Source organism: Tachysurus vachellii, chromosome 11, assembly GCF_030014155.1.
Source record: "Tachysurus vachellii isolate PV-2020 chromosome 11, HZAU_Pvac_v1, whole genome shotgun sequence".
NCBI lineage: Eukaryota > Metazoa > Chordata > Actinopteri > Siluriformes > Bagridae > Tachysurus > Tachysurus vachellii.
Window position 1 is genome coordinate 693878 of NC_083470.1, and position 16876 is coordinate 710753.

General features: G+C 42.6%; 1 protein-coding gene across 1 annotated transcript; it reads right to left on the bottom strand.

The window, feature by feature from the left end:
* Window positions 1-2936: 2936 nt before the first annotated feature.
* On the bottom strand, window positions 2937-12998 carry LOC132853478 (N-acetyllactosaminide beta-1,3-N-acetylglucosaminyltransferase 3-like). Its single transcript, XM_060881266.1, has 3 exons — window positions 12796-12998; window positions 12111-12141; window positions 2937-4524 (listed from the first exon to the last, which is right to left on the bottom strand). The coding sequence occupies exons 2-3, from the start codon at window positions 12133-12135 to the stop codon at window positions 3287-3289; spliced, it is 1263 nt and encodes a 420-aa protein (XP_060737249.1). The 5' UTR covers window positions 12136-12141; window positions 12796-12998; the 3' UTR covers window positions 2937-3286.
* Between the last annotated feature and the right edge of the window lie 3878 nt (window positions 12999-16876).

Consider the following 16876-nt stretch of genomic DNA (forward strand, 5'->3'; position numbering starts at 1 on the left):
GTAAGTCAGCACAGAGAATGTCTTTTCGCATAAATACGTTGAGCCGAATTGCATGAGTACATCCAACATGGCTTTCGACAACTGTGGATATTCCAGCGCGACAGAAACCCAGAACTCATCCAGCGTCTTGCCGTCAAATGCCGTCTTCAGGGTTCGATCGGTTGAAAGTTCTATCAGCGCATCTTCTTTATCTGACGCCAGATGATTTGCTGTGGTTACACTGAATGGTGACCTTAACTGTCGTAATTAATCGGAGAAAACAAAGTTTTATTTTAATTATCCTAAAGTTATACTCGCATCATTAAAACCTTTTTGAACATATTAAAAAATAAATAAATAAATAAATAACGTTTCTGGAAATCATCCCGTGACCCACCCGCCCCCCACTCCCCACTTTGGGAACTACTGTAATAGAGCACAATATTATGGGATGTATTATGTGTACGCCTGACTAAAGACCTATGTCTGTAATCTACATTTAAACTGGGAAAGTGTGTCTGAGCCCCGAACACCATTATAGAGTTTGGGAGCTAAATAAGAAAACGCTCTACCACCTTTAGTAGACTTAATGAGGCAGGATGTAAAGAAAACTCTTTTACAAAACCCCAAACTAAATGCTACTAAAGGACACCAAGCTAAAATCATTTTACAAAATCAATGTCCTTCAGAATTTTACTCACTGAGCCATAATCTGAAAATATTTACACACATCAAACGCATCAAATCAGAAGAATATTCTGAGATCTAATAGAAACAGAGCTCTGAGTATTTCAGCTCATCAGAATGGAGGGTTGTGTGTATCATCCCAAGAGCATCAAGAACACTAGTGTCACCATGAAGCATGCTGATGGAAACATCACGATATGAAGCTGCTTCCGTTCAAGTGCTACTGAAACTTTACACACCACTGAAGGAAGAGACGTAAGCGGCAAAATTAGCAGAATTTCAGGTAATCTGTGGAGAAGATGCTCTTATGTCCTTTAGAACTCATTAGTAAGCTTTATCTGATAACCAACGAGAACATTGGACCTAAAGCAGAAAACACCTTCAATGTCAGAAGATGAAATGGGTTTTATTGAAGGGAATGCATGGAGAAGGGGCATGGCTCAAGGCGGGGAAACCACACAGACCAATCGGACCATGACACAATCACTAAAGCTGTTCCACCTAATGCACTTCCTGTTAATACAGTGCTTTCAATTCAGTTCCATTTTATTTGTATCACACTTTTAAATTCCTGTCATTAGTTAGTAAGAACTAATACAGCATTTTAGTACAGTAGCACTACAGGAGCTGTGTGTAGGAGTGTGTGTGTGTGGGTGAGTGTAGCAGTTTGTAGCAATGACTGTGTCCACATTTCCAACTTCACAATCACTGTTAAGTTTGTTGAGGACCATGCTGTTGTTCGCCTGATCTCTGATTAAAGCCTGGAGAACTAGTGCCAGGAAAACAGCCTCCTCCTGAACATCAGCAGCACAAAGAAGTTGATCGTGGACTTCAGCTTGAAGCAGGAGAGTAGATACCGGCTGCTCAGGAGCAGCACAACCCCAGTGGAGAAAGTGGACAGTTGGTGACCAAGGTCCCTCAGCATCTTTACCACCTCACACACTTTACACTGCTCTTTCAGGAACTTCTACACCTGCACGATCAAGAGCATCCTGCTAGGAAGCATCTCATCATCATGTGGGATGTGGTAACTCAGTGGTTAAGGTGTTCGACTACTGATCGGAAAGGTCATTGGTTCGAATCCCAGGTCAACCAAGTTGTCACTGCAGGGCCCCTGAGCAAGGCCCTTAACCCTCAATTGCTCAAGTGTATAAACTGAAATAAAAATGTAAGTCACTCTGGATAAGAGTGTCTGCTAAATGCTGTAAATGTAAATGTAAATATATCTCAGCCTGGATTGGGAACAGGACCATGCAGGACCGAAGGCTCTCCAGCTGTAGGTTCCTCTGAGTTCAAGGCCAGGAAGATAGTGAAGGACCTTAACCTTCTAAACTCTGACACTTGTCCCTGATGTGGTCTGAGAAGTGCTACAGCTCCATGAATTCAAACACAGAGAATGAGGAGGAGCTTCGTACTCCTACATTTCAACATTTCATCTAAATTCAATTCAGTTTTATTTGTATTGCACTTTTAACAGTGGACATTGTTTCAACACACACCCAGCATTCCTTTCCTGTTCACTTTGTTTTCATCTGCACTTTATTTCAAATGCACTTGTTATAAAAGGTCTATTTTTATGGACTGTCAGAAAAAGCATTTCACTACATCACACTGTGCAGGGTAGTGTGTATGAGCAAAAGTTAAAAAGAAAAAAACACTTTTTAACATCCATTAAAGTACACAATGTACACAGAACACCTCACATTAAACACCCAGAGTGTATAAAACACCTTCATGATCCAAGAACAATAATAAAATTACACAAGATGCCACAAGACAGGGGCAAAGAAGTAAACATTATCACCACATGACACGAGGACAGCTTCATGACCTACAGCATTACACAAAGCTGGAGGAAAAACCCAAATCAGCTGAAAGGCCCAGTGAGCTGTACTGAGTTTAATATATGATAATATAAGACCACAAAGCCTCATGTTCACCATAACACACAGAAAACTCAATTAGCTTAACAGTTTAAATTTTCCCACAGAGCTGCTGCTGAGTTCTGGATTCTGATTGGTGGTCAGATGTTGATTAATTCTCTCTAACAGCAGCTCTGACTGTAGAGGAGTTTGCAGTTTCTCAGTAAAAAAACAATTATTATTATTGTTATTATTATTATTTTTTTGTTTGTTTATTTTTTTTATTATTATTGTTATTATTATTATTATTTTTATTATTATTATGCAGAAGTACAAACTCATTTTGATGATGTTCAAGAGTTTGTAATATAAATACATTTTTTTCAAGTTGTGTCCTTCTTTAATAAATAACGAAGCAGACGACGTGCTGTTCTGAGAATCAGTAATAATGCAATATATTCTGTAGGGTTTTATTCCTTCACCTAATCTCACTATTGTGTTAATGCTGCCATAAAACAATCAAACTAGGATGCTGATTAAATGGGATCCTGTTGCGCTCCGAGTCTAGAGCTGTAGCTGGATTCTGATTGGTCCATCTCTGGAAAGCCCTGTTCTGGTATGTAGAGTATGATTCTATTTCATTTCATTGCTATACATTTATTTAACTTTTAAAAGGTCTGTTTAAAATTATACTTCATTTAGTCTGCCTACATATTTCATTTTATTAGGCATTTGTGTATGTCACCCAGTCCCCCCTCTCACCACCAGTCTTTCCAAGTCCTCCCAGATTTTCCCAAATCTGCACCCCCCAGTCCCCCAGTCCCCCAGATGAAAATCTCATAATTCTCATTCCCTTTTGTTCTCTTTGTACAATTCAAATCTTCTCTGTGGATTTCATGCCACATAATATAAATCTGGTATGGGAGGAACCTGTGGACCAGGAGAACCTCACGGTAGTAGCACGGATTGTATGCCTCATGTTGACCCGAAGGAACGTACAGGCCAAATGTCCTCACTCCTATATGATGTCTGGGTTGAAGTCCAGCCTTTTCCAGACACATTCCCATGTAAACATCATCGATAGGAAGCAGGGGGATGGAGTGAGACATGTTGTAGATATCTCTGGAAGTGATTTGTGACAGCAGGAAGCCACCACCGCCACAGTAGGGAGGATAGATCTCTGGTTTATGGATTTGTACGGGGATATAGTATTTACTGTCCGGGTGCCGGATCGGCCCCGCATATTGGATCAAGTGGCCGGTAAAAAGATGTTTGCTTCCATCATTATCATCTAAGCCCTTGAGGTACTGCACCATATTGTCTGTGTTGGCAAAAATGTCATCATCTCCACTGAGGAGAAAGTGCACATCTGGGCAAAACTTCTCCATCCACTCCAGGAATAAGACCTGCTTCAGTGTGAGGTTGTAAAGGGTATCATCAAAGTCCCACTGAAGAATGTCCTGGTACTCGCGGTTCTCCAGCTCCAGGAGTTTATTCAGTCTTTCCCTCTCGTAACCATCTCTTGTGGTTCCAGATATGAACACGGTGCGGATCCACACACCGCTTTGAAGCCGCTCCAAAGCCCACGTTTTTCGTAGAACCTCACGCCGATCGTAGTTGGATGGAGAACTTTTAATGACCAACAGTAGGAAAACATCTGCGGAGTTCTGTGGTCCGCCGCACTTCCCAGGATTGTTGAGCAGCATGGGGAAATGGCGACAGTGCTGGTAAAACAGGAAGTCTTGGATATCCTTAGGTAAAGTTGAGAAGTCATGAATCTTGGAGGCAGATGAGTTTTTTGTACACTTGGGGACTGAGTTTAGGAACATGTCCGGCCATGTCTGTGGTTCAGGTTTCTGCTTTCTCAAGATTTTGTCTTCTCTTAAAGTTTGTGATTTCTTGTCCTGGAGGTATATTTGCAGTATTACTAACAAACACAGAGTGGCCGTGATGAGCAGTGACACCACCTCCAGCTTCCCTGTACATCTCCTGGATCCTGCAAAAATCAAATCAAATCAAATAAAAATTACAATTTTATTCAGAGGGGAAAAACAAAACCTAGAATACATTTTAATATTCCATTTATTGTAATAATAATAATAATAATAATAATAATAATAATAATAATAATAATAACTATATTATTTCATTTCCATTAAGCACTCTCTGAAAGATGAAAAGTTTCAGTTCTCTGCCCGGACTTTGGCCATGTGCCTTTTGTTTATGTTCTGTGTTCACGTGTCTGCCCCGCCCTTGTCTTTTCCTCCCCGCCTCTGCACACCTGTCCCTCATGTCTGATTAATTATTTGTACTATTTAGTTGAGCCGCGTTGCTTTGAGCAGCGCAGAATCCTCTGTTGTCTTCGTCTGGTTTGTCTTTGTCCTGTTTAGTGTTTTTTTAGTTAATAAATCCCATTTTTGTTAAGCTGTCCTGCATTTGGGTCCGTTTTTACCTCTGTGTCCGTGACAAAAAATTATATTATATTTCTTGCAATGTTCTTTATATACAGTATGTTAAATAATAAAGGACCCAATACTGAGTCAGTGGGGTAAAACAGACCCAAATGCAGGATAGCGTAAAAATAAAACAGGATTTATTAAATAAAAAACACAAAACAGAAACCAAGACATGGCACAGGACAACATCACAACAGGAGACAACAAGAAAAGACAACAACAGAAGACAACAACAGAGGATTCCACGCTGCTTAATCACAATTAGACACACAAGGAACAGGTGTGCAGAGGCGGGGAGGAAGAGACAAGGGCGGGGCAGATACGTGACACAAAACAAACAAAAGCACGTGGCCAAAGTCTGGGCTGAGTCCTGACATACTGAGTCTTAGAAACCTCAGTTTTTTTTACTCAGTTTTCCTCACCACTGTAAGCCCTGACTTGCTCATTAGGGACATATTTGTTTATTTAAAATATATATATATAAATATCATGAAGTTGGCTTAGTCATGGCACGGTGGCTTAGTGGTTAGCACGTTCGCCTCACACCTCCAGGGTCGGGGTTCGATTCCCGCCTCCACCTTGTGTGTGTGGAGTTTGCATGTTCTCCCCGTGTCTCGGGGGTTTCCTCCAGGTACTCCGGTCTCCTCCCCCGGTCCAAAGACATGCATGGTAGGTTGATTGGCATCTCTGGAAAATTGTCCCTAGTGTGTGATTGCGTGAGTGAATATGAGTGTGTGTGTGTGCCCTGCGATGGGTTGGCACTCCGTCCAGGGTGTATCCTGCCTTGATGCCCGATGACGCCTGAGATAGGCACAGGCTCCCCGTGACCCGAGGTAGTTCGATAAGTGGTAGAAGATGAATGAATGAATAAATATATATCATGAATTTATAGATTTCGATAAAGCTGCTTTGTGACAATGTCTAACACATCAAATTTAATTGAATTAACCAGGTAAGGTAGCGCAGTCTGTCTGTACAGTTAGTGTCAGGTTTTGTTTGTGAGTTCAGTCTTGGCTCATCTGGAAACTTCCAGTGATGATAAAGTTCCCTCAAGTACAGTTTTGAGATTATACCTTTCATTAACATTCCTGTTGTGCCTCATTATGTCACCACTGCCACCAGGTATAACAATTCCCGAATAATAAATCCTTCAATCACTCATGAGCTCCTCTAATAAAGTGATAATGAAGTGATGGCTTCAAGGCAGGAGAGGACTAAAAAGAAAAACCTAATCATTAATTCACCCACTGATCTGTAAAAAACAACCATCACAGGTCATAAAGAGCCCAGCTTTCAGGCTGAGGGTGACCTGAAGTGGGTGAATGATCTGAATCTATTCTTGAACAGATTTGATCAGCTACCCACACCTACCCCCATCCAGTCCCCCTTCTCTGCTTCCACAGCAAGCTGCACCAGCTCTACCTCTCTCTGCACTGCTCTCAGATCTCAGTCCATCAACAACACATCCAACCTATTCCCCCTACCAATTCCCTCCAGCCCCCACACCAACCACTACATACTGCCCCTTACAGAAGCCCAGTTGAGAATGGAGCTCAGGAACATCAAGGTGAGGAAGGCTGCAGGCCCAGACTTCCTCACCTTGGTAAATGCAGGGAACACCAAAGAACTGGTGGTGGATTTCTGCAGAGACAAACACACTCACAAAAGCACTCTCTGGACTCTCATGAATGCCTGGGTGTTCATCTGAACAGTAAATTGTACTGGACAGACAATACAGATGCCATTTCTAAAAAAGAGCAGATCAAACCCTTTCTGTTGAAGAGAGTAAGTCTTTTGGAGTGCAGGGAGCATTAGTGAAGCCCTTTTTTGCCTCAGCCATCATCTATGGATTGGTCCGCTGGTGCAGTAGCATCTCTACTACAGACAGGAAGAGACTGTACAAGCTGATAAGGAAGGCCAGCTCAGTCCTGGGGATTTCTCTGGATACTGTACAGAAGGTGGGGCTTTATCTTGTATGGAATGTCTATTTAGTTAAGACAAGTCAAGATAAGATAAGTGCTGTAGACTGATGTAAAGATCTATGGCCACAAACACCAGATGTATGATGGTGTATTGGGTGAACAGTGTTTGATCAACACTTGGTCAGCAACCTTGGGTTTATGTGGAAACCTGTACAGGAAGATGGCACCGTGAGTCATCGAAAAACTGTAAACTAATGCAGGCGTAAGCACTTTATGCTGACTTTAATGCCAAGAAGACACAAAAAGCAAAAAACATTTCGTGAACATCTGCCAAAGTGGGCGTTACTAAGGACTGAAACAGGAGGATGTCAAAACTTTTGCCAGAGAGAAAGAGACAGAGAGAGACAGAGAGAGAGACACAGAGAGAGAGAGGGAGAGTGAGAGAGAGAGGGAGAGAGAGAGAAAGAGAGAGAGAGAGAGCTTTATACAAGTTAATGATGATGACAGAAAGATGAGACTCACTGATTAAAATCTACAGGATTAAAATGTTTCTAAGACTTACATGTGATAAACATTGCTGCAATTGTGCAATGACTTTATTAACAGAGATCTAAATGTGGCCTGTGTGTGTGTGTGTGTGTGTGTGTGTGTGTGTGTGTGTGTGTGTGTGTGTGTGTGTGTGTGTGTGTGTGTCTACACTTGTACAGGTTTGATCTGCTGACAGATAAACAAACTCTGTCTTGTTCCTATGGGGAGAATGTTCTGCTCAGCAGCTCCTATTTAACTGTTAAAGTGGAAACCAGTTAAAGGAACAATGATGATTTGCCTAACCAAATATTACTGTGTACATGCATACACTGTGTTCACACCCTGATAGCAACATTTCATGATGTAAAAAAATCTGAACTTTTTCCTCCTCTGTGTGAAATGGCAGCATATAGAAATGAAATGTAACATAGAGCAGCGTAAAGTCCATCATCAGAATATGGAGGAAACGGAGCAGCACAGTGACATCACCAGGAACAGCAAATCATAACAGGGAGGCTGTTGAGAGACCTACAGCAACATTACAGGAGCTACAGGAAGATCTCACACCTACTGATTCCTCTCAGAATGTGATAGCAGCCTCTCTCATTCTTCACATGTCTGAGCTAACACTCTTCTTCTTCTTCTTCTTCTTCTTCTTGGTCTTTTCCTGTAAGGGGTCACCACTCCTGACACTCTTCTGTTACACACACACAACACTCCTGTCACTCTTCTGTCACACACAACACTCCTGACACTCTTCTGTCACACAAACGACACTCCAGACACTCTTCTGCCACACACAACACTCCTGACACTCTTCTGTCACACACACACAAAACACTCTTGACACTTGTCTGCAACACACAACACTCCTGACACTCTTCTGTCACACACACACAACACTCCTGACACTCTTCTGTCACACACAGAACTCTCCTGACACTCTTCTGCCACACAACACTCCTGACACTCTTCTGTCACACACGACACTCCTGACACTTTTCTGTTATACAAACACACACCACTCCTGACACTCTTCTGTCACACACACAACACACCTGACACTCTTCTGTCACACACAACACTCCTGACACTTTTCTGTTATACAAACACACACCACTCCTGACACTCTTCTGTCACACACACAACTCTCCTGACACTCTTCTGTCACACACACACAAAACTCCTGACACTCTTCTGTCAAACACACACAACACTCCTGACACTCTTCTGTCACACACAACACTCCTGACACTCTTCTGTCATACACACACAATACTCCTGACACTCTTCTGTCATACACACACAACACTCCTGACACTCTTCTGTCACACACACAACACTCCTGACACTCTTCTGTCATACACACAACACTCCTGACACTCTTCTGTCATACACACACAACACTCCTGACACTATTCTGTCATACACACACACAACACTTCTGACACATTTCTGTCATAGACACAATACTCCTGACACTCTTCTGTCATACACGCACAACACTCCTGACACTCTTCTGTCATACACACACAACACTCCTGACACTCTTCTGTCATACACACAACACTCCTGACACTCTTCTGTCATACACACACAATACTCCTGACACTCTTCTGTCATACACACACAACACTCCTGACACTCTTCTGTCACACACACACACACACACAACACTCCTGACACTCTTCTGTCATACACACAACACTCCTGACACTCTTCTGTCATACACACACAATACTCCTGACACTCTTCTGTCATACACACACAATAAGCCTGACACTCTTCTGTCATACACACACAACACTCCTGACACTCTTCTGTCACACACACACACAACACCTCTGACACTCTTCTGTCATACACACACAACACTCCTGACACTCTTCTGTCATACACACACAACACTCCTGACACTCTTCTGTCATACACACACAACACTCCTGACACTCTTCTGTCACACACACACACACACACACACACACACACACACACACACACACACACAAACACTTCTGACACTCTTCTGTCATACACACACAACACTCCTGACACTCTTCTGTCATACACACAACACTCCTGACACTCTTCTGACATACACACACAACACTTCTGACACTCTTCTTTCATACACACAAAACACTCCTGACACTCTTCTGTCACACACACAACACTCCTGACACTCTTCTGTCACACACACAACACTCCTGACACTCTTCTGTCACACACACACAACACTCCTGACCCTCTTCTGTCATACACACACAACACTCCTGACACTCTTCTGTCACACACACACACACAACACTCCTGACACTCTTCTGTCATACACACACAATACTCCTGACACTCTTCTGTCATACACACACAACTCTCCTGACACTCTTCTGTCATACACACACAATACTCCTGACACTCTTCTGTCACACACACAACACTTCTGACACTCATCTGTCATACACCCACAATACTCCTGACACTCTTGTCACACACAGAACACTCCTGACACTCTTCTGTCACACACACACAAGACTCCTGACACTCTTCTGTCATACACACACAACACTCCTGACACTCTTCTGTCACGCACACACAATACTCCTTACACTCTTCTGTCACACACACACAACACTTCTGTCACTCTTCTGTCACACACACAACACTCCTGACATACACACAACACTCCTGACACTCTTCTGTGATACACACACACAACGCTCCTGACACTCTTCTGTCATACACACACAACACTCCTGACACTTTTTTGTCACACACAACACTCCTGACACTCTTCTGTCATTCACACACAACACTCCTGACACTCTTCTGTCACACACACAACACTTCTGACACTCTTCTGTCACACACACAACACTTCTGACACTCTCCTGTCATACACACAACACTTATGACACTCTTCTGTCATACACACACACAACACTCCTGACACTCTTCTGTCAATACACACACAATACTCCTGACACTCTTCTGTCATACACACACAACACTCCTGACACTCTTCTGTCACACACACAACACTCCTGACACTCTTCTGTCATACACACACAACACTCCTGACACTCTTCTGTCATACACACACAATACTCCTGACATTATTCTGTCATACACACACACAACACTCCTGACACTCTTCTGTCATACACACAACACTCATGACACTCTTCTGTCATACACACAACACTCCTGACACTCTTCTGTCATACACACAACACTCCTGACACTCTTCTGTCATACACACAATACTCCTGACACTCTTCTGTCATACACACACAATACTCCTGACACTATTCTGTCATACACACACAACACTCCTGACACTCTTCTGTCACACACACACACACACACACAACACTTCTGACACTCTTCTGTCATACACACAACACTCCTGACACTCTTCTGTCATACACACACAATACTCCTGACACTCTTCTGTCATACACACATAATACTCCTGACACTCTACTGTCATACACACACAACACTCCTGACACTCTTCTGTCACACACACACAAAACACCTCTGACACTCTTCTGTCATACACACACAACACTCCTGACACTCTTCTGTCATACACACACAACACTCCTGACACTCTTCAGTCACACACACAAGACTTCTGACACTCTTCTGTCATACACAAACAACACTCCTGACACTCTTCTGTCATACACACACAACACTCCTGACACTCTTGTCATACACACAACACTCCTGACACTCTTCTGTCACACACACACACAAAACACTCCTGACACTCTTCTGTCATACACACAACACTCCTGACACTCTTCTGACATACACACACAACTCTCCTGACACTCTTCTGTCACACCCACACACAAAACACTTCTGGCCCTCTTCTGTCACACACACACAACACTTATGACACTCTTCTGTCATACACACACAACAATCCTGACACTCTTCTGTCACATACACACAAGACTTTTGACACTCTTCTGTCATACACACACAACACTCCTGACACTCTTCTGTCATACACACACAACACTCCTGACACTCTTCTGTCATACACACACAACACTCCTGACACTCTACTGTCATACACACACAACACTCCTGACACTCTTCTGTCATACACACACAACACTCCTGACACTCTTCTGTCATACACACACAACACTCCTGACACTCTTCTGTCATACACACACAATACTCCTGACACTCTTCTGTCATACACACACAACACTCCTGACACTCTTCTGTCATACACAACAACTCTGACACATTTCTCCACCCACTCCAGCCCACTTGCACTCACCTCTTCACCTCTTTTCACACTGGATGTTTGACCCCCCAAACACTTAAACTCTTGCATCTACTTCCCTCCCTCTCGTTCATACACATTTATTCTGTTTTACTACAACTGACTTTCATTCTTCTTCTTTCCAGAGCAGATCTCCACCTTTGCTGGTATTCTAGAACACTTAGTCTGAATCCTGTCCTGTGCTTCCTCATTCCACCACCATATACAACTCACAGTATACTTATTTATGTCAATTTCTCATCTCAACATTTCCAAGTATGTTCTGTGTATTTATCTGTTTTTAGACCTCAGGGAAATGAGTATAAAGTCACAGATTGGTGACAGTGTAGAGAGAAAGCAGTAAAATGGAGGAGATTTCATTGCTTACCGATAGTCCTCTGCAGCACCACCATTTTCACCTGAAACAATTTTGACCTTGTGTTACTACAGAGAGCGAAACAGACACAGACATAATGTTCACTTTATTTCTTACTTACTTACACAAAGCTGGGGGGGAAATAAACAAAACATGTTACATGAGTGTCTGTGCAGTGAAACATAAAGCTTTCAGACTCAGAAACCAGAAAGCTGAGAGCCAAATTACAGAAGGATGTGTGTATGGGGGGTGGAGGGAGGGGGGGGTTCTGTGTGGCATTTCATCTGGTTCAGCCTGATGTGTCTAAAATTCACATTTGTTTTAAATGCAAACATCCCCCACCCCCCACCCCCAGGTCAGGTACACCTATTCCCAGGTGTAATAGGTGTGCATTAAGTACAGCAAGACAGAACACACATGACATTATGACATTTACATTTATTTATAAATTTGATTGAAATTTATAAAGGACTGAAAATCAGACATCAAACTGTTCACAAGTCTCTCAGGACAAACCTTCACTTAGTCAGTAAGGAACAAACAGAGAGAAACTCAGACAGAAAAGAATCTCTCTACTTTTTTGCTGATTACTGTTTCTACATTTCTACACCACATGAAAAGCTGAAGCAACTGAACACACACATACACACACACACACACACACACACACTCACACAATAAATAAAAAAAGATTTACCTGTAATATGAGCTCAAACAAGCTGGACAATGAAAGAGGTTAAGAAGACAAAGTATCAGCCATCAGGATGTATGTGTGTGTGTGTGTGTGTGTTTGTGTGTGTGTGTGTGCTCTGAACACAGAAGTTCATTTCAGCATTACCAGTTTAAACAGTTGTTAGTAACCTATAAGCCCTCCCCTGAACAGAGAGGAAGAGACAGACAGAAGAGTGGGAAATAAGAAGCTCGTCATGAGGCAAATTAAGACCCAGTTACCACCCTCACTGGACCCCCTACAGTTCGTGTATCGTACAAACCGCTCCACGGACGATGCCATTGCCACGGCCCTTCATTTAGCCCTCACCCACCTGGACAATAAAGACACTTATGTACGAATGCTGTACATAGACTTTACACCTTGGGTAGGGACTAAACACCTCCCTCTGCATCTGGATCCTGGACTTCCTGATTGGGAGACCTCAGTCAGTCCGGATCGGGAACAGCATCTCCAGCACCACCACACTGAGCACTGCAGCCCCTCAGGGCTGTGTGCTCAGTCCTCTTCTGTTCACCTTGCTGACTCACGACTGTGCAACAATGCACAGATAGAATCATATCATCAAGTGCACCGATAACACGACCGTGGTGAGTCTCATCAGCAAGAACGACGAGTCAGCATACAGTGAGGAGGTGCAACAGCTAACATCCTGGTGTAGAGCCAACAACCTGTCTCTGAATGTCAAAGAGATGGTTGTTGACTTCAGGAGAGCACAGAGCATCAACTCTCCGCTGAACATCAATGGATCCTCTATAGAGATCGTCAAGAGCACCAAATTTCTTGGTGTTCATCTAGCAGAGAACTTCACCTGGTTACTCAACACCAGCTCCATCACCAAGAAAGCCCAGCAGCGTCTCTACTTCTTACGAAGGCTGAGAAAGGCACATCTCCCTCCCCCCATCCTGACTACTTTTTACAGAGGGACCATTGAGAGCATCCTGAGCAGCTGCATCACTGTCTGGTTTGGGAACTGCACCATCTCAGATCTCAAGACCCTGCAGCAGATAGTGAGGACAGCTGAGAAGATCATTGGAGTCTCTCTTCCCTCTATCATAGACACTTACACCACATGCTGCATCTGCAAAGCCAACAGTATTGTGGACCTCACACACACTCTTCACCACACATACCCCTCACACACACACTCTTCACCACACACACCCCTCACACACACACACACACTCTTCACCACACACACCCCTCACATACACTGTCCTGCACTGCCTTTTGTCTGCGCTGCCTTTTGTCCTGCACTGCCTTTTGTCCTGCACTGTCTTTTGTCCTGCACTGTCTTTTTGTCCTGTGTCCCACACTGTGTACACCAGGTTGTAAAGATACACTTTATGTGTCTAGGACTAATTTACTTTAGTCCTTATCTCTGTGTTGTTCTATGTCAGGGGTCAGCAACCCTCGGCTCCAGAGCCGCAAGTGGCTCTTTCATCCCTCTGCTACGGCTCCCTGTAGATTTGGAAAATAAATATTTTGTAAAATAAATGTATTTTGTATTGTATATAAATGTATAAATGTATTTTATTTTAGTTAGTTAGTTTTTAAAAAATGTATTTCTAAGATTATGTTGCTCCTGTAACGATAAAATGATTGCTGCTGCGATACAAAAAAAAAATGACCCGTGGTGTTGATTGATTTTAGGCTGCGTTTCTGTCTGAATCCCTTTATTGTGATATATTGATAACGTGAATTCATTCTTATATAGACGTGCAAGTTTGGCTGTTGTCATTTTTTTTGTTGGGTGGAGTGCAGAGTGTATGTGGGAAAATGGAATTTGATCTGTTAAAGTTTACTCTTGCACCAACGACGGAAGCTTTTAATCGATGCAGAAAAAAGATTTGTTGTTAATTGCTGATTTCTTTAATGTGTCCAGAGAGGCTGCCAAGCAAGTGATTTAAGGAGGAGCTGTATTACGAGTTGATGAATACAGGTATTCTACCCGCTGAGTCACCACTGGAGGTGGCAGAGCAGAATGTAGCGGTAGGAGAAACCTCTGTTTCGGGTTTACCCTTTTCCATTGAATCTTTTCTTGATCCGTTGACTGCAATCAAGTTAAAAGAGCTTGACTTGGAGCTAAAAAAACACACTCAACATGACAATAAAGAGCTCTTGACTCGACAACATGTACAAATAACGTGGACAAACACACACATTCCTGCAAGTGTCGAGTTGTTCAAACAGAATGTTTAATGTCATGTAACTATAACTAGAATCACCGTGACATCACACTGCTAACAGCTCCAGGAAGTACAGAGTGTGACCAATGGCTGAAGTTAGAACAGACTGAGTCAAAATATCTACAAAACACGCGCACACACACACACACACACACACACACACACACACACACACACACACACACACTACTCTGGTCATCACAATATTACTACTGAATTAATATCATTAAACAAAAAATACATAATAAATAAAGACAGATTATTGCTCACATGACTTGTAATGAAGTCACATGATTTCCTTTTTTATTTCAGCAAGATGATCTGAGGGAACCACAAATAAATACATTTTAATTTCTCAACTAATAAATACAACCACAGCATTGTTTCCCCGCCAATAAAAACATTCACAGCCATCATCAGTGTGACACACACACACAAACAAACACAACACACCCACAAACAAACAAAACTCACCCACAAACCCTCACACGCCCTTAAAAAACCCACAGACGCACACACGTCTACGCACGCACACGTGCACACACACACTTGTGCACCCCCACGCATGCACAATCTCTCTTTTCTTCTGTCACTTCAGACAGGAACAGGGGCCATGATTTCCTGTGAAAAAACCCGATAAGATGATAAGATAAGATAAGATAAGATAAGATAAGATAAGATAAGATAAGATATACCTTTATTCGTCCCACAAGGGGAAATTTCTATGTTACAGCAGCAAAGAAAAAGATATGCAAATATATAAAAGAATAAAGATATATTATAATATATGTATATACAGTATATACACAACACAATGGATTAAAACAAAGAAGAAAAAAGAGACCATTAGTATGTAGTTACGCTAACAGACATATTGCACACAGGTAATATTGCACGTTTTTAAAATTTCTGTTATTGCACACGTGTGGTTAAAAATACTTTGATATTGTTTATTATTGCAGTTAAACAGTAATAATGGTGTGTATTATGGTGACTGGTTCACTGGGAGCAGCTTTGATTGTAAAGTCTAATAGCAGCAGGGAGAGAAGAGCATCTATTGCCCCTTTTCCACCGTGGCAGTTTGAGTGCTGGTTCGGAGCCTAATTTAGAACCAGTTCTTTCTTTTTCGACAGACAAGTTTTTTCTGTGTTAATAATAAAATAATGTTATGTACTTTCTCCATTACAACCTCGGTTTATACAGATTACATGGAGCTGCACGTATACGTTGGATTCACCACATTTGGGTGTTAATGTAGGTTCACAAAGCCATGAGCATTAACAGTAAAGCAACATCCGCCATTGTTGATGTTGTGTGTTTGTGTTTGTCGAGCTGCGCTAACGTTGCTGTGTAACGTGACACGTATACAGTGACGTCAGACTTGGCTCTGTGATGCTCTCTAGCCGGTGGAAAGGCAAACCGGTTCTTAGAAGGTTCGCCAGTGGAACCAACTTTGAACCAGCACCAGTGCTAGCTCTGAACCAGCACCCAGTTCTTTTTGGTGGAAAAGGGGTATGTATCGCTCCTTCAGACACAGGATGTAACAGTCTGTCACTGAAGGAGCTCAGAGATGAAACCGTTTCATACAGGGGGTGAGAGTCATTCTCCAGCAATGATCATAGTTTTGCTACCATCCTACTTTCTCCCACCTCTTGTACAGTGATACAGTGTCCAGAGGAATCCCCAGGACTGAGCTGGCCTTCCTGATCAGCTTGTCCAGTCTCTTCTTTTCTTCAGTAGAGATGCTGCTGCACCAGCAGACCACACCATAGAATATGGCTGAGGCCACCACAGAGTCAAAAAAGGTCTTTAGTAGCTCTCCCTGTACTCCAAAAGACCTTAGTCTCCTCAGCAGAGTC